At 43.5% G+C, this 19,309-nt stretch overlaps 1 protein-coding gene across 1 annotated transcript in view; it reads right to left on the bottom strand.

Annotated features, from left to right (window-relative positions):
- The window catches only part of LOC126293608 (uncharacterized), a 182,317-nt gene that overhangs the window by 32,280 nt on the left and 130,728 nt on the right, over positions 1-19,309 (bottom strand). Inside the window, exon 3 of the mRNA XM_049986892.1 lies at positions 5,707-5,797. Coding sequence (XP_049842849.1) covers positions 5,707-5,797 — 91 coding nt within the window. The remainder of the gene's footprint in view (positions 1-5,706; positions 5,798-19,309) is intronic.

The following is a 19,309-nucleotide window of genomic DNA, read 5'->3' as shown; positions in this document are numbered from 1 at the left end:
GAGGAAGGATAGTTGACCCCATTTTATCGATGGCAATCTAAATGGTGGAATGTACGCTGATTTCCCACGTAATGTTCTACCGATGTTACTGCAAGATGTTTCACTACATCACAGAATGGCGATGTACTTCCAACATAATGGATGTCCGGCACATAGCTCACGTGCGGTTGAAGCGGCATTCAATAGCATATTTCAAGAGAGGTGGATTGGTCGTCGAAGCACCATGCCATGGCCCGCACGTTCACCGGATCTAACGTCCCCGGATTTCTTTCTGTGGGTAAAGTTGAAGGATATTTGCTATCGTAATCCGCCGACAACGCCTGACAACATACGTCAGCGCATTGTCATTGCAATTGCAAACATTAAGGAAGGCGAACTACTCGCTGTTGAGAGGAATGTCGTTACACGTATTGCCAAATGCATTGAGGTTGACGGACATCATTTTGGGCATTTACTGGTTCAAATGGCTCTGAGCACTATTCTACCTAACCTCTGAGGTCATCAGTCCCCTATAACTTAAAACTATTTAAACCTAAATAACCTAAAGACATCACACACATCACTGCCCGAGGCACGATTCGAACCTGCGCCAGTAGCAGTCGCGGGGTTCCAGACTGTAGCGCCTAGAACCGTTCGGCCACCTCGGCAGGCAGCATTTATTGCATTAATGTGGTATTTACAGGTAATCATGCTGCAGCAGCATGCGTCCTCAGGAATGATAAGTTCAGATAGGTACATGTATCACATTGGAACAATCGAAATAAAATGTTCAAACGTACCTACGTTCTGTATTTTAATTTAAAACGTACCTGCTACCAACTTTTCGTCTAAAGTTGTGAGCCATCTGTTTGTGACTATTACAGTCGTAAGTAGGCTGTTTAGGTCTTTATGTTGCTAACGCCACGTAACGTCTATATGAAATTCACTGACTGTGCTTTGTGAAGGCTGTGGTTGGTTTGCATTTTGGGGTATATGCTATTGTAGTGTTGGGCAGTTGGATGTGAACAGAGCGTAGCGTTGCGCAGTTGGAGGTGAGCCGCCAGCAGTGGTAGATATGGGGAGAGAGATGGCGGAGTTTCGAGAGCGGATGATCTGGACGTGTGTCCATCAGAGACAGCCTGTATGACAAATTTCAATCCGGTTTCCGTAAACATCACAGCACAAACACTGCTCTAATTAAAGTAAGTGATGACCTGAAATATGCCATCGACAATCGAAAGGCAACAATATTGACGCTACTGGACTTCAGCAAAGCTTTTAACACTGTTAACTTTGACATATTGCTCAGAAAAATGCAACAGCTTAATTTCCGTGATAGTGCAATGAGATGGTTTGAATGCTTCTTAAAAGACAGACAGAAATGTGTTGTCTGCATAAATGAAAAATCTTCCTGGAAACATGTTTCCTCGGGAGTGCCACAAGGATCAGTCTTAGGACCCCTTTTGTTTTCTTTATATGTCAACGATATTTCGTCGGTTCTGTCCTCCTGTAAATATCATTTCTATGCCAACGATCTCCACCTCTACCTAAGCGTCAGACCTGAAGATGTAAACACTGCAACCGCTCAGATGAATGATGATCTGTCTTCAGTAGTGACAGGGGCGAAAACCTGGGGCTTAAACTAAATGCAAAAAAGACGCAAGCAATCTTAATAGCCCATCAGAAATTAATAAGTTCAGATACCATTTCAGAAAACAGTTAGGAACTTGGGTGTAACTATGGATGAGCATCTCAACTGGGCGGAGCAAGCACCCCAGTACCTAGCTTCAGAGATTAAAAACCTGTCATGCCATCATAATCGAAACACGAGGTCATTCTTATTTGGTATCCTAACTGTACCCACTCACAAAACAAAAACTTTTGCAAACTCCTTCTCAGTTGCCGCTGCCCGCCTCTGGAACAAACTGCCCCTTACCTTGCGCAAAATTCAATCTCCTGCTGCTTTTAAGAGGAAGCTGAAGCATTTCCTACTATCATCCTTATAAAGTTCTCCACGAAATTTATGTGCAAGGCCAATCCCCTCATCTGTCAAATAGCAAAGCTAGCGTCTCCTATCTTGCTCCTGAGATGCCTTTCTCTTCAACTATCTCTATTAGCGATGCAGTATTCTTTTCCTTTATATTTCCTTAATTATGTTTCATCATGTCTCTCTATTCTTCTCCTCCCTTCACCATGAGTCTCCCTCATACTCCCTGCTGCCAGCACTCCTATCTAAAATCTGTCTCTTCAGTAATATCTAATTATAACAGTACTTATGATCTACGAATATAAACTCTATATGTATGTATTTTTCCAGGTGTACCTTTCTAATTGTTTATTTCACTTTTTGCACTAGATGTAATTTAACATGCCTACTAAAACATTTGAATATAAAATAAGTAGAACGCCTGCTTAGATGTAAGAGAGGACCCGATGGCCCTAATCTTGCCAGGTTAAATAAATAAGTAAAATTGTAAGACTGGATGTCATGAAACATTGTATTTACCTTCATAGTGTTCAAAAGTCATCATATATATATATATATATATATATATATATATATATATATATATATATATATATATATGATGACTTTTGAACACTATGAAGGTAAATACATTGTTTGTTCTCTATCAAAATCTTTCATTTGCTAACTATGCCTATCAGTAGTTAGTGCCTTCAGTAGCCTGAATCTTCTATTTAGCTGCCAGTATTGGCACCAGCTGTATTGCAGTAGTTCGAGTAACGAAGATTTTGGTGAGGTACATGATTTGTGAAACGTATAGGTTAGTGTTAGTTAGGGCCATTCTTCTGTAGGGATTTTTGAAAGTCAGATTGCGTTGAGCTAAAATATTGTGTCTCAGTTTAGGCACAGTCATTTATAATTTTTCAACGGGGACGATTCACAGTGCCATCTGTCACAAAGTGATCCAACTAAAAAATTCATATATATGTAAAGGAAAAGGGGGTTCCTATTTTAAAAACTCAGTTGATATCCGTTTGACCTATGGCAGATCCACCTAGTGGGCCAGCCATAGCGCCATCTGGTTTCCCAGTTCAAGCTAGACGAGTTTCGTTCTTTGTAGTATTTTCGTTTGAAGCTTATTTCGTGAGATATTTGACCTGGTTACTAACAATGGACCACCCTGTATATTGTAAGCAGCAACGGTCCTATCACACTTTCCTGTGGTAGTCCAGACATTACCTTTATATCTATTTTAGTTCCTTTAAGAGCGACGCGTTGAGTTCTGTCTGGAAGAAAGTCTTGAATGCAATCGCAGGTGTGCTCCGATACTCCGTAAGTTCGTGTTTTTTTCATTACACGGCATTGCGGTTCAACTGGCTCTGAGCACTCTGGGACTTAACATCTATGGTCATCAGTCCTCTAGATCTTAGAACTACTGAAACCTAACTAACCTAAGGACATCACACAACATCCAGTTATTACGAGGCAGAGAAAATCCCTGACCCCGCCGGGAATCGAACCCGGGCGCGGGAACGGCATTGCGGAACGGTGTCAAACTCCTTACTGAAGTCAATGGCTGGCAGGAGTGCCCGTGCGGGTCTAGGCGCTACAGTCTGGAGCAGAGCGAACCTTACGGTCGCAGGTTCGAATTATGCCTCGGGCATGGATGTGTGTGATGTCCTTATGTTAGTTAGATTTATCTAGTTCTAAGTTCTAGGGGACTGATAACCTCAGAAGTTAAGTAGCAAAGTGCTCAGAGCCATTTGAACTATTTGAAGTCAAGGGACACGGCATCGATCTCATCCCAGTTGTTGTGTGTGTGAAATCTTATGGGACCCCACTGCCAAGATCATCAGTCTACACACTACTTAACCTAAATTAACCTAAGGACAAACACACACACCCATGCCTGAGGGAGGACTCGAACCTTCGCCGGAACCAGCCGCACAGCCAGTGACTGCAGCGCCCATGACCCTTTGGCTAATCCTTTGCGGCAGTGCCGGGGTTCACTGCACTCTGGATCTCATGGAGGCACAGAGCGAGCTGAGTTTCTCCGGATCTCTGCTTGCCGGTATCAATGGTTGTTTTTATAGGGGAGATGTTAATTTTCCAAAAACGTCATAATTCTTGAGGATAAAACGTTGTAAGACATCGTGGTCTCCTGACCTTCATTACTTACATATTCCGCCCACACAATCATATTCTGCACATCAAGACACTTCATTCGAACCCAAACTCGATAAGGTGAAGTGAACAGTATATGAATTCATGTAAACGATATGCAAATAATTAATCAATCACAAGTGCGCACCGTGGTATACTCGAGGCTGGCGTACACACACACACCACACACGACAATCACAGGAGCTTTTAGTTCGAGAGAGTCAACCGCACGCCAGGAGGCCGGTCCCAACCCATCTATGTCGGCTGATGGACGCCTGTGGAGCAGACAGCGTGTGCCCGAGGAAAAGGAGGAATGACCCCGTGTTCGACTTAAAAGCAAATTCCGCTACATTGTGTGGGAGCGGCCAGCCTACGCATTCTTTACACATAGCACATAGCTTCAGAGATTTTCACAGGGAGACAGCAAACGCCAAACGCCGATATTACAGATTTTCAAATTGGTCGCCTTAAACGATACGTCATTCTCCCGTTTTAGAAGAGCAATGCTGATTGGCAGACGATATTTCTGACGCCTTGAGCTGAAGGAGTAATGGAAGAGACCGAAAGATATATCTCTTCACATCTGGCGTGGAGAGGCGCCGTTCTGCTGTCGCTCTTGGAGCGAGGAACAAGTCTCTCCTCAGTACTTCACTGTGAGAGCACCTCTGTCGAGAGCGAATCGAAGTGTGACTCTCTATATTGAATCCTTGCGACTAAGCGTTGTTCACTGTGTTGGCCGCCACACTTATCATGCGGTGTGAACGGACAGAGTTATAATTAAACTCCTGAGAGCGAATTTTTTAGCGGCATTGTGGTGGACTGATTATCTAATCGGTGTACCATGCCAATAGTTAGACTAGGGGCGAATAGGAATCCTCGACTTCATCAAGGCATAGGGAGAGTTTGATTGGCGACGGTCAATCCAGACATAATGAGAGTTATTTTATTTTTCAGCTGCGAGCGGCGCAGACAACAGATATCGCAGCTTACGGTATTGTGCGCTACAGCTATTACGAGACCTATATTTCCTCCACAACAGTACACTTCACTGCATTTCACACGTGACAGACTCGACCGTACCTAGCAACATTCTAAAGGATAATTATTCAAGTTGAGTAGGCGCGCCTCTCAGCCATTCTGCCAACAAGCACCTTAAACGTTGAATAGAAATTTCATTAGCGAATATTATCCTTGAAAGGTAACTACACATTCCGAAAAGAACCATGATATAATTTGTTCAGTTCATAACTAAAAGTGCCATTGTAATTTCTCAGAATTTTTGCAACATAAATAATAATTTTTATTAGTTTCATGTTTTTGTTACACTAACTAGCACTAATCCAGTAGCCAAGTATCCCACTAGTTACGTAAGAAATATTGTGAATTTTTGTGTCATTTCCTCACAGCGGACGACTCCAGAAGATATTTATTGCTGAAAGTTTTTCAGGCATTTATCTTGAGAACGTTAGGTGTGGTAGTGTGGGGTGGAAACTGCATCTTGCAGGAGGCACAGGGTAAAGGGTACATCTCAGCTTAATCCGTTGCGCAGAATAACAGAATAGCAGATCAACCCCACGCTCACAACACGTACGGCTTACCTGTAGCATCTGGAGCAGGTGGTGCGGTTGGTGCTGGAGCAGAGGCGGCCACGTCTGACGCTGGTCGAGGTCTTGGTCTGGGAATGGGAAGCTGAAACACAGACGGGGACACCGTTTTAGTATCGGAAAGGTTGCCTGGTGGGACAATAGCTACACATTAAGGGGAGCATGTATGGTGAGCCTGGTCAAAAAATTTGAAAGTAGTACGCCTATGATTCTCCAGTGTGCATACACGAACTCTTGAGTCTTGAGATCCGTGTTTGGTGACATCACCGTGAATGCACATTGGAAGCCAGCATTCGTCATCACCATATTGGCGTATAACCCGGCGTGATGGTATGGGGTGCCATTGGTTACACGCCTCGGTCACCTCTCGCTCGCATTGACGGCAATTTGAACAGTGTACGTTACATTTCAGATCTTTTATGACCCGTGGCTATACCCCTCATTCAGTCCCTGCGAAAACCTACATTTCAGCAGGATAATGCACGACCGCATGTGGCAGGTCCTGTACGGGCCTTTCTGGATACAGAAAATGTTCGACTGCTGCCCTGGCCAGCACATTCTCCAGATCCCTCACCAATTGAAAACATCTGGTCAATGGTGGTCGAGCAACTGGCTTGTCACAATACGCCAGTCACTACTCTTGATGAACTGTGGTATCGTGTTGAAGCTGCATGGGCGTCTGTACCTGTACACGCCATCCAAGCTCTGTTTGATTCAGGCGTATCAAGGCCGTTATTACGGCCAGAGGTGGTTGTTGTGGGTACTGATTTCTCAGGATCTATGCACCCAAATTGCGTGAAAATGTAATCACATGTCAGTTCTAGTATAATATATTTGTCCCATATATACCCGTGTATCATCTGCATTTCTCCTTGGTGTAGCAATTTCAATGGCCAGGAGTGTAGTTACGTGAAATTGTATTAACAGAACTAAATCGACAGATATAAAGGTAATATCTGGACTACCACAAGATAGTGTGATAGGACCGTTGGTGCTTACAATATACAGGGTGGTCCATTGATAGTAATCGGGCCAAATATCTCAGGAAATAAGCATCAAACGAAAATACTACAACGAACGAAACTCGTCTAGCTTGACCGGGGAAACCAGATGGCGCTATGGTTAGCCCGCTAGGTGGCACTGCCATAGGCCAAACGGATATCAACAACGTTTTTAAAATAGGAATGCCCCCCCCTTTTTTTTTTTTTTTTTGAAACGCAGATCGAATAAACAAATCGATATCTCGTGAATATACACCACTAAAGCTCACACTAGTAATTGCACACAAGTAATTTCCCAGACAGCTGCAAGACGCGGTTCTGAGGGAAGAAGAAATGTACGGCTTTTGTACGCGACAATGCATCGCTCACCATCTCTCAGTTTGTAAGTGGCGATCTTCCTGTACATCCAAATCTACATCACACTCCGCAAGCCACCCTGTTCAGAAAGGTGCGTTGGATGAATGATTGTCGGTAAGCCTCTGTATTGGCTCTGATTGTTCAAATTTTCTCTTGGTGGTCAATAATTCGTGAGGTGTAAGTGGCGAGAGGTAACATGTTTGTCGACTCGCCCTGTCCAGAATAGTAAATCACTCCGTGACGCACATCGCCTCTCTTGTCCCGTCTGCCAGTGGAGTTTTTTTAGCATTTCCACAACGCACTCACGCAAGCTTAAAGATCGCGTGAGACAACGCTCTGCTCTTCGTTGGACCTTCTCTCTCATCAGTTCTATCTGATAGAGATCCCAGATAGTTGAACAATACTCAGAATCGGGCGAACAAGCGCCTTATAAACCACTTTTGTCGTGGATGAGTTACATTTGGTTAAGATTTTTCCGATGAATACGAGTCTGGTGGCTGCTTCTCCCACTATCTGTTTCATGTGGTCATTCCACTTAAGGTCGCTCTGGATAGTTATGCCTAGATATATTACGGCAGACGCTGTCTTCATCTCTTTGATATCAATAATGTAGCTGTAGAGTAGAAGATTTCTTTTCCTGTGTATGCGCAGTATGTTACATTTATTTGCGTTCAGGATCAACTTCGAGAGCCTGATGAATTCTCTGCAGGTCGTCATGCAAATTCTTACTATCTCCTGGCGTTGCTACTTTGGTATAGACGGCTGTATCATTTCCGAATAGCCTTTAACAGCATCCGACGCTTTCTACTAGATCATTTATATATATTGTAAACAGCAAAGTTCCTATCACACGTCCCTTTGGTATTCCACAAGGGGGGGGGGGGGGGGTGGCCGAGCGGTTCTAGGCGCTACAGTCTGGAACCGCGCGAGCGCTATGGCCGGAGGTTCGAATCCTGCCTCCGGCATGCATTTGTCTGTTGTCCTTAGGTTAGTTACGTTTAAGTAGTTCTAAGTTTTAGGGGACTGATGGTCTCAGAAGTTAGTCTCATAGTGCTTAGAGCCGTTTGAACTACAACGTACAATGCAATAAACAGTTCAGAAGTTATGACGATTTGAATTCATATAGTTCAATAAGTGTCATCCTGTATCATGAGAATTAGCTACCTAAGTATGTGCCTCCTGGTCGTCATGGATATCTGGTTGCGAGAGAAAAAAAAAGTGAAAAAGTGACATTTTGAGACCGTGGCTCATTCCAAACATAAGTTTCTTTATTCAGGGTGGTGGAGGAGGGGGTGTAATGGGTCCAAACAGCGAGGTCATCGGTCCCATCGGTTTAGGAAAGGAACTCAGCGTGTCCTTTCAAGGGAACCATCTCGGCTGTACGGTGTCAGGCAAATCCAACACCTTCCATGAAAACCCTGACATGACAAGCAAATCCAGTAGTATGTCGCACAGCTCCGAATAAGTCGTGACATTAAATTAACCAAAGTAATACGAGTAACGAGTGAGCAAATGGAATACCACAGACTAACACAAGAATGCCTAAATGCATGTCATACCTTCCCAACGTGAGACAGACGCAGTTCCGAGGGGAGAAAGAAGAATAGAAACCGAGAGCAGAACCGTGGTAAGCTAGAAGGCCCTACGATAAGGGACGGACTGGACACCCACGTCGCCAGCTAACCACTAGGGCCACATCACCCGCAAGTTTTAGCGTGACACTTTTTTGCGTCTCTGTTACGTCAAGGACCACCCCCCAGCCCCTGTTAAAAGTTAGAGCAATCCAGAAAAACACTATAGATCTTACGATAACACAAAAAGGGCCACACCACCCGTAGGTTTTAGCGTGAGACTTCTTCGCGTCTCTGTTACCTTGCAGACTTTAAAAACATTGCCGCACCACGAAAAGTATAACATTTCTCATTGGATAGACAGAATTCTTGTAGGCGGAGCTTAAGGTTAACATTGAGACCCTGACTGGTCAGATGAAAACACAGCCAGACAGTTTTTTTTTAACCAACTTCGGTAAATGGCAGTAAGGAGAAGTCAGGACACGGGAGTTACTTCGGAGACGGCGAGGTGAGTGGAGCTGTGCTGCGCGCCGGCCCCTGACAAACACCAAGTAGGTAATGAACACACTCGATGCCGCATAACAGCACATAAAGCTTCACTCAGAACATGCAGAAGTCTCATTTGTTACACCTCCTTTTTGCGTAATACTAGTATCGATCGTCAATTAAAGCTCATGGTGTTCACATTTGCCACTTGAAGTAAAAATCTGAAACACGATGATGTTTCTGTTATATAGTTATTGAGAAGCCACATCAGCCACTGTAATTTACAACAAGTTAGATAAGTAATTAAGGATAATGGTCACAGTATACCATTTTGATAGTTTTTCTCTTTTATGAAACTTAATTTAAACCTAGATTAAACAGGGTGTTACAAAAAGGTACGGCCAAAGTTTCAGGAAACATTCCTCACACACAAAGAAAGAAAATATGTTATGTGGACATGTGTCTGTAAACGCTTACTTTCCATGTTAGAGCTCATTTTATTACTTCTCTTCAAATCACATTAATCATGGAATGGAAACGCACAGCAACAGAACGTAAAAACGTGACTTCAAACACTTTGTTACAGGAAGTTTTCAAAATGTCCTCCGTTAGCGAGGATACATGCATCCACCGTCCGTCGCGTGGAATCCCTGATGCACTGATGCAGCCCTGGAGAATGGCGTATTGTATCACAGCCGTCCACAATACGAGAACGAAGAGTCTCTACATTTGGTACCGGGGTTGCGTAGACAAGAGCTTTCAAATGCCCCCATGAATGAAGGTCAAGAGGGTTGAGGTCAGGAGAGCGTGGTGGCCATGGAATTGGTCCGCCTCTACCAATCCATCGGTCACCGAATCTGTTGTTGAGAAGCGTACGAACACTTCGACTGAAATGTGCAGGATCTCCATCGTGCATGAACCACATGTTGTGTCGTACTTGTAAAGGCACATGTTGTAGCAGCACAGGTAGAGTATCCTTTATAAAATCATGATAACATGCTCCATTGAGCGTAGGTGGAAGAACGTACTGACGAAACTAAAATGAGCTCTAACATGGAAATTAAGCGTTTCCGGACACATGTCCACATAACATCTTTTCTTTATTTGTGTGTGAGGAATGTTTCCTGAAAGTTTGGCCGTACCTTTTTGTAACACCCTGTAGATGTGATACGGTATAGGTCATCCTTCGATCCATTGTAGAACTTGGAAACCCATTCAGGGAATATTCGTTCACATTTTTGTTGAACACAGTTGGTTTTTACCATCCTGTATTAAAACACTTCCTTTTATCAATAGTGCAATTTATAAACAATGTTTTGTGAGTAGAATAAAATTTCCAACGGTAAACTTAACTGCTTTTTCGACGTTATTTTACCACCTAACTAAAAATACGTAAGTCTTGAACCCCTTCCACTAAATTTTGTTGGTATTAAGATTCATTTACAGGGAGAGCAGTGTAGCTGACGCTGAGATCATTAAGTATTTGGTTATATCATCGCTAGTCTCACTGAACTCTTCTGAACTCTACATGTCATGTGTGGTCTGGCGTCTCCTTACCAGCTACAAGTCCCAGGTTCAAACTAGTCAGTTCCCCAAAAAACACGCTCAGAGCGTCGTTGCGCGAAAGTGGTAGGGAGACACGATATAGAACAAACAGACACCACCATGTATGTTCAGAAGGTCGTACAGCTACCGCAACAAGTGAGCTTATGAGCCCAGATGTGTCTGGGCTGAACTGTTGTGAACCCAGTTATGAGCAATGGGACGACTGGTACGCACAGCTCTAGCCCATTTCCCACCATCGACATGTGTGGCATGACTGGTACTGCCAGGGAAGCATTTGGAATGGCGTGCCGTGGTACTCAGTAATGAAAGCAGATTCTTGATGTGTGGAAGTGATGGTCGTTTTCACGTGTGATCTGTACCTGGTGAGCGTCGTCTGGCAGAGCCCAATCGTGCAAGACACAGTACTCCCATCCCAAGCCCTATAGTCTTGGGTGCCATGAGCTGCAACTCTCATTTACTTTTGGTGTTTCAGGAGGTCATGCTAACCAGCTCTCAGTACTTGCAGAATGTTGTCAGGCCCATTCTTTCGCCGTCCTTGTAACATGGAGCTTATGTGTGGTTGCAAGATGAAAATGCTCGCCCACTCAGTGCCTGTGAAACTGAATGTACTCTAGAAGATGTGCAGCGTGTTCCCTGGTCAGCACAATCTCTGGACTTGTGTCCAGACACGATATAGAACACACACACACCACCATGAATGTTAGACGGCATTTGCCTGAAGTGATTTAGGATAATCACGGGAAACCTAACTCAGGACAGCCGGACACGGGTTTCAACCGCCGTCCTCCCGAATGAGAGTTCAGTATGCTAATCATTGCACTACCTTGCTCGGTACAAAATACAGGTTGATTTCTTCAAGCAAAAACATAGCTTCCAAATACTACTGATAATGATGTTTATTTTAGAAAAAAGTGACGTAATCCATTTTGAAACGACAGGTTCATCTTCAGGTGGTATGATGGACGCATACTTGAAGTGTACATAATTTGTTCGCTTTTTATTACTTCTTGAGGTGAAAGATTCTTGGGCTGGTGGTGCCCTACAACAAAAAAAAAAAAAAAAAAAAATGTTGGAAATAATCTATAAATAATGTTTGAGACTTAGTAGTAATAGTACTTACGACCCACATCTAAAATACCGCATAAATTTGTTGGCATGTTGTTGCCCTGTATTCAAAGAAACAACGTAGATTATACTACCTTCATATCTCTGAAGCGACCTTACCTAGTGACAAGAAACCAGCGTTATAGTATGGCTCTCGTTGTCCCATGCAACTTTTGTTCCACAAACTTTTCAGCTCCTACTATACTTTAGATGTTATTCTAGGTGGCAATAGTTAGTGACTCACCCTGTGTAATGCACTGCAATCGAGGAACCGCAAGACGCAACCTATTTATACGCGGTCCACACATGCTTATCACACACAGCGAGCTCTCCATTCTTACACGTTTGTCATAACTATTTTCTAACGCACTTCCGGGCATACGAGGTGCATTCAAGTTCTAAGGCCTCCGATGTTTTTTTCTCCGGACTGGAAAGATATAGAAACGTGCGCACTGTTTTAAAACGAGGCCGCTTTCATTGTCAATACGTCCCAGAGATGGCAGCACCTTACGGCAGAAAGGAATTTAACCGCCAGCGGCGAGAATTAGAACTGTTTTAAATACTTAAAATGGCGACGTTTTCCTTACTTGAACAGTGTGCAATCATTCGTTTTCTGAATTTGCGTGGTGTGAACCCAATTGAAATTCATTGACAGTTGAAGGAGACATGTGGTGGTGGAGTTATGGATGTGTCGAAAGTGCATTCGCGGGTGCGACAGTTTAATGAAAGCAGAACATCGTGTGACAACAAACCGAAACAACCTTGGCCTCGCACAAGCCGGTCTGACGACATGATCGAGAAAGTGGAGAGAACTGTTTTGGGGGGTCGCCGAATGACTGTTGAACAGATCGCCTCCAGAGCTGGCATTTCTGTGGGTTCTGTGCACACAATCCTGCATGATGACCTGAAAATGCGAAAAGTGTCATCCACGTGGGTGCCACGAATGCTGATGGACGACCACACAGCTGCCCGTGTGGCATGTTGCCAAGCAATGTTGACGCGCAACGACAGCACGAATGGGACTTTCTTTTCGTCGGTTGTGACAATGGATGAGACGTGGATGCCATTGTTCAATCCAGAAACAAAAGCACCAGTCAGCTCAACGGAAGCACACAGATTCACCGCCAACTAAAAATTTCTGAACAAATGATGGTGTCCATGTTTTGGGACAGCGAGGGTGTAATCCTTACCCATTGATTTCCAAAGGGCTCTATGGTAACAGGTGCATCATACGAAAATGTTTTGAAGAACAAATTCCTTCCTGCAATGCAACAAAAACGTCTGGGAAGGGCTGTGTGTGTGCTGTTTCACCAAGACAACGCACCCGCACATCGAGCTAACGTTACGCAACAGTTTCCTCATGCTCTCTACTCACCTGACCTGGCTCGTAGTGACGTTTGGCTTTTTCCAACAATGAATGACACTCTCCGTGGCCGCTCATTCACCAGCCGTGCTGCTATTGCCTCAGCGATTTTCCAGTGGTCAAAACAGACTCCTAAGGAAGCCTTCGCCGCTTCCATGGAATCATGGCGACAGCGTTGTGAAAAATGTGTACGTCTGCAGGGCGATTGCGTCGAGAAGTAACGTCTGTTGCATCGATTTCGGGTGAGTAGTTAATTAGAAATAAAATCACAGGCCTTAGAACTTGAATGCACCTCGTACGCCACACTATCATGATGTGTACGTAACTACATGGGCAATCTACACAAACACATTTCCCACGTGGCAAAAACGTTTTAGTGTATGTGTGTTGCTGTGCGTATTGTTTTTTATGCAAATCATGAAAGCACTGCATGTACCCTGTACTATTTCGTGAATACAGAGCAGCAGCTTAACAAAGTTATTAAGTGGGATTTTCCACGTAAGTACTGTTACTAGTCAGTCTTCAATATTTTTTTTACATTGTGGTCGATCGCTATGGAGGACAGCTATTGCCGTACACCGTGTCCTTAATGCAGCCGCGCGAAAAGGAGTCACTTATGTTCAGATCCGGAGAATATGGCGGCCAATAGAGATCCATGCCAGTGGCCTCTGGGAACCCCAGAACCAGAATACGCTCTCCAAAGTGCCCCTCCAGGACATCACTCTCCTGCTTCGATGGGGTCGAACTCCATCTTGCATAAAACACATCTTGTCGATATCAGGGCCACTTTCTATTATAGGTATGAATTCATCTTCTAAACCCTTCAAGTACCATTCGGTAGTTGTCGAGGAATATCGCACCGATCGTTCCGTGTCTGGACATTGCACACCTCACAGTCACCATTTGAGGGTGAAGATACTTCTCCGTCTGGAAATGCGGGGTCTCAGCTAACAGTCCCCAAATGCTCCAATTTTGCTTACTGACCAAGCCAACCAAATGAAATTGGGATTCGTCGTTAAACCAAACCATATAGTGTATACTAATTCCCATCATGGTCCCCGAGCAGTTCGAATGTTCTGACACAGTAATAAAGTTTTGAGTCAAATCGGAAGTGTGTTCCGCTACTCCGTATGCTCGTATTATTTTCATTAAACGGCAGTGCGGGACGGTGTCAAATTCCGTATTGAAATCAAGCAACACGGCATCAACCTGAGAGCCGTTGTCCACTGCGCTGTGGATCTCATGGAGGAACAGAGCGAGCTGAGTTTCGCAGCACCTCCGTTTGCGGAATCCATGTTGGTCTTTGTAGAGGAGATGTTCATTTTACAAAAACGTCATAATTCTTGAGCATGTTCCATAATTCTACTACAGATTGACGTCAATGATATAGGTCTATAATTGTGTGGGTCTGTCTTACGGCCTTTCTTGGGAACGACCTGCGCTTTTTTTCCAGTCGTTATGTACCTTTCATTGCTCAAGCGGTCTACGATAAATTACAGCTAGACGGGGAGGAAGTTATAGAATCTTATAGCTATCTCATCTGGTCCTAACTACTTACCACTACTAAGCCATTGCAGCTGCTTTTCAGTTCCAAGGTCGGTCATCTCGATATCTACCATTTCGACGTTAGTACGATTATTGAAAGGAGGGACAGTGTTAACGATCTTCCGCAGTGAAACAACTTCGGAAGACCGAGTTCAGTGTTTCGGCCTACTGTTATCTTCCAGTTCGGTGCCGGTGTGTTCGCTGAGAGAATGGATAGATGATTTTGACCCACTTACTGATTTTACATACGACGAACATTTCTTTTTTTCCTGAAGTCGACTGACAACGTCTTACTTTCTAAATCACTGAACGCTTTTCACATTGCCATCCTTACGCTCATTTTTGCTTCGTTCAGCTCTTGTTTCTTACCTAGGTCTTTACTTCTCTTGAATCTGAGATGATGTGATCTTTGTTTACATACACTACTGGCCATGAAAATTGGTACACCACGAAGATGACGTGCTAATGACGCGAAACTTAACCGACAGGAAGACGATGCTGTGTTATGCAATTGGTTACACGTCTCGATCACCTCTTGTTCGCATTGACGGCACTTTGAAAGTGGACGTTACATTTCAGATGTGTTACGACCCGTGGCTCTACTCTTCAGGCACCCGTGGTGGCCGAACGGTTCTAGGCGCTACAGTCTGGAACCGAGCGACCGCTACGATAGCAGGTTCGAATCCTGCCTCGGGCATGGATGTGTGTGATGTCCTTAGGTTAGTTAGGTTTAAGTAGTTCTAGGTTCTAGGGGACTGATGACCTTAGAAGATAAGTCGCATAGTGCTCAGAGCCATTTGAACCATTTTTCTACCCTTCATTCGATCACTGTGAAACCCTACATTTCAGCAGGATAATGCACGACCGCATGTTACAGGTCCTGTAAGGTCCTTTCGGGATACAGAATGTTTGACTGCTGCCCTGACCAGCACGTTCTCCAGATCTCTCACCAACTGAAAACGTCTGGTCAATGGTGGCCGAGAAACTGCCTCGTCACAATACGCCAGTCACTACTCTTGATGAACTGTGGTATCGTGTTGAAGCTGCATGGGCAGCTGTACCTGTACCTGTACACGCCATTCACTCAATGCAACTGGCTTGTCACAGTACGCCAGTCACTATTCTTGACAAACTATGCTATCGTGTTGAAGCTACCTGTGCACGCTATCCAAGCTATGACTCAATCCTCAGGCGTATCTAAGCTGTCATTACGGCCAGAGGTGGTTGTTCGGGGCACTGATTTCTCAGGATCTATGCGCCCAAATTGCGTGAAAATGTACTGACATGTCAGTTGTAGTATAATAGATTTGTCCAATGAATACCCGTTTATCATCTGCATTTCTTTTTTGGTGTAGCAATTTTAATGGCCAGTAGTGTACGAAGTTATGTTAAATGGAACTTTAAGTTATTCAAATTTATTAACAGCCGTCAACGTTTGACACAGTCACGCTATAGCTATCTAGTTTTAATTTCGAAATTCGTTTACAGTCATGGGCACAGCACTGTTGTTCTCCGATTGTCTCACGATGCGCAGTATGAAAATGACTGAAGCTGTAGCCTGTTCCGTTTTGAAACACGCGTGTGGAACCCGGCTAAACATTTGCCTCACGACTTAAATTCCGTTAGTGTGATCCGTAAGTGGCTGCAAGGTACGGATGCGCCTTACGATTCCCGGCGCTTACAGACGCTAAGGCTGCGTTGTACTACGCCTGGCGATGTCCAAAGTTGTGCAGGCGCCCTCGGGATTTGTAAGTACGTCAGCAGGGCGGGGGCAAGAGGGGGGGAGCTATGGGGGCAACAGCAACCCTCCCCCCCTCCTTAATGGAGTACCATTGTATACTGGATAAAATCACTTCTGAAATCAGCGAAGATATTACTTCAACAGATTCAAGCATTTTTTTTTGTAATTATGTAGCAATATGAGTTGCAATGTACTTCAAACACATTTTAACAAAAGAATAAGAGCGGCAAACAGCTTACTATCTAAACCAATAAATATCATTTAACTTAAAACGGGCGTCTTATTATATATTAACATACTCTGGATGTTTATTAATGTTGTTGTTGTTGCTGTCTTCAGTCTTGAGACTGGTTTGATACAGCTCTCCATGCTACTCTATCCTGTGCAAGCTTCTTCATCTCCCAGTACCTACTGCAGCCTACATCCTTCTGAATCCGCTTAGTGTATTTGTCTCTTGGTCTCCCTCTACGATTTTTACCCTCCACGCTGCCCTCCAATACTAAATTTGTGATCCTTTGATGCCTCAAAACATGTCCTACCAACCGGTCCCTTCTTCTGGCCAAGTTGTGCCACAAACTCCTCTTCTCCCTAATTCTATTCAATACCTCCTCATTAGTTATGTGATCTACCCATCTAATCTTCAGCATTCTTCTGTAGCACCACATTTCGAAATCTTCTATTCTCTCCTTGTCCAAACTGTTTATCGTCCATGTTTCACTTCCATACGTGGCCACACTCCATACAAACACTTTCAGAAACCACTTCCTGACATTTAAATCTATACTCGATGTTAACAAATTTTTCTTCTTCAGAAACGCTTTCCTTGCCATTGCCAGTCTACATTTTATATCCTCTCTACTTCGACCATCATCAGTTATTTTGCTCCCCAAATACTAAAATTCCTTTATTACTTTAAGTGTCTCATTTCCTAATCTAATTCCCTCACCATCCATTTATCCTCGTTTTTATTCTGTTGAGGTTCATCTTATACCCTCCTTTTTTTCTCTGCCTCGTGATGGCTGGGTGATGTGTGATGTCCTTAGGTTAGTTCGGTGTCAGTAGTTCTAAGTTCTAGGGGACTGATGACCATAGATGTTAAGTCCCATAGTGCTCAGAGCCATTTGAACCATTTGAACTGTCTCTGACAGAATTGCAATGTCATCGGCGAACCTCAAAGTTTCTATTTCATCTCCATGGACTGGCTCTCCCAAGGCTGTCAGTAGTTCTAATGGAATGTTGTCTACTCTGGGGGCCTTGTTTCAACTCAGATCTTTCAGTGCTCTGTCAATCCCTTCATCCAGTATCATATCTCCTACTTCATCTTCATCTACATCCTCTTCCATTTCCATAATATTGTCTTCAAGTACATCACCTTTGTATAGACCCTCTATATACTCCTTCCATCTTTCTGCTTTCCCTTCTTTGCTTAGAACTTGGTTTCCATCAAAGCTCTTGATATTCATGCAAGTGGTTCTCCTTCCTCCAAAGGTCTGCCTGTAGGCAGTATCTATCTTACCACTAGTGAGATAAGCCTCCACATCCTTACATTTTTCCTGTAGCCATCACTGCTTAGCCATTTTGCACTTACTCTCGATCTAATTTTTGAGACGTTTGTATTCCTTTTTGCCTGCTTCATTTACTGCATTTTTATATTTTCTCCTTTCATCAGTTAAATTCAATATTTCTTCTCTTACCCAAGTGTTTCTATTAGCCCTTCTCTTTTTACCTAGTTGATCCTCGGCTGCCTTCACTATTTCATCCCTCAAAGCTACCCATTCTTTTTCTACTGTATTTCTTTCCCCCATTCTTGTCAATTGTTTCCTTATGCTGTCCCTGAAACCCTGTGCAACCTCTGGTTCTTTCAGTTTATCCAGGTCCCTTCTCCTTAAATTCCCACCTTTTTGTAGTTTCTTCAGTTTTAATCTTCAGTTCATAACCAATATATTATGGTCAGTGTCCACATCTGCCCCTGGAAATGTCTTACAATTGAAAACCTGCTTCCTAAATCTCTGTCTTACCATTATATAATCTATCTGGTATCTTCTAGTATCTAGTATATTAATGTACCACTTACAATAATCGTGAAAGCTAAATATGCCAGGTGTGCCAACCAACACTTAAATTTCTAACCCGAGACAAAAACTTCAAAATCGCCGGACATCTGGGTCATTGTGTAGACGGGTTGTAGTGCTGTCAACGCCAGCGGGTGCTCACCACCTATCGACCAGTAGATATAAACTACACATAAGAGTTACAGGAATTTGTGAAAGCGCGTTATACAGACGCTCATGTTGAAACATAGTACGCGTTTGTAGTAAGGAATATGGACGTAAATGAAGACTGTTTTGATACACCTCAATGAGTAGAAGGCAAATGATATTTAAATTATTCAGCTGTCTGGTGAGCGGGGCAACGTCGCGATGTATACGCTCGGCGATTGTTGGCGGCTTCTCATTATCTCAATAAAGAAGTAAGGAAAATACAGGGTGTTCCAAAATGATCTATATAACTTTGATCATATATATTTCAGAAACGAGTTAAAAGGTGATGGTTCATTTATATATACATAAACTTAAAGGGCAGCATTTGATATTAAATTTTAAAAACCAACCAAAAATTGATATGATAACCGAAAAGTACGGAAGAGAAAGTAAATAAAATAACTCAAACCCGGAAACTGAATGTAAAATTCATACAACGGCTGCAACCGAGTGAAGAAGCCGACTGCACGAAAAAACAATCGACTGACCAATAGATTGTTAAATCAGTCAGTTGTCCTTCCAACTCTTCCACGTGCTGTCAGCGAACACTTGTTTTCTGAGTACGATTGTTGATATTACTGATGTGTGTAACTGAGTAGTGT

The sequence above is a fragment of the Schistocerca gregaria genome, chromosome 10 (assembly GCF_023897955.1).
Source record: "Schistocerca gregaria isolate iqSchGreg1 chromosome 10, iqSchGreg1.2, whole genome shotgun sequence".
Lineage (NCBI taxonomy): Eukaryota > Metazoa > Arthropoda > Insecta > Orthoptera > Acrididae > Schistocerca > Schistocerca gregaria.
Note: the sequence above shows the minus strand (reverse complement) of the source record. Positions and strands in the feature narration are given on the sequence as shown.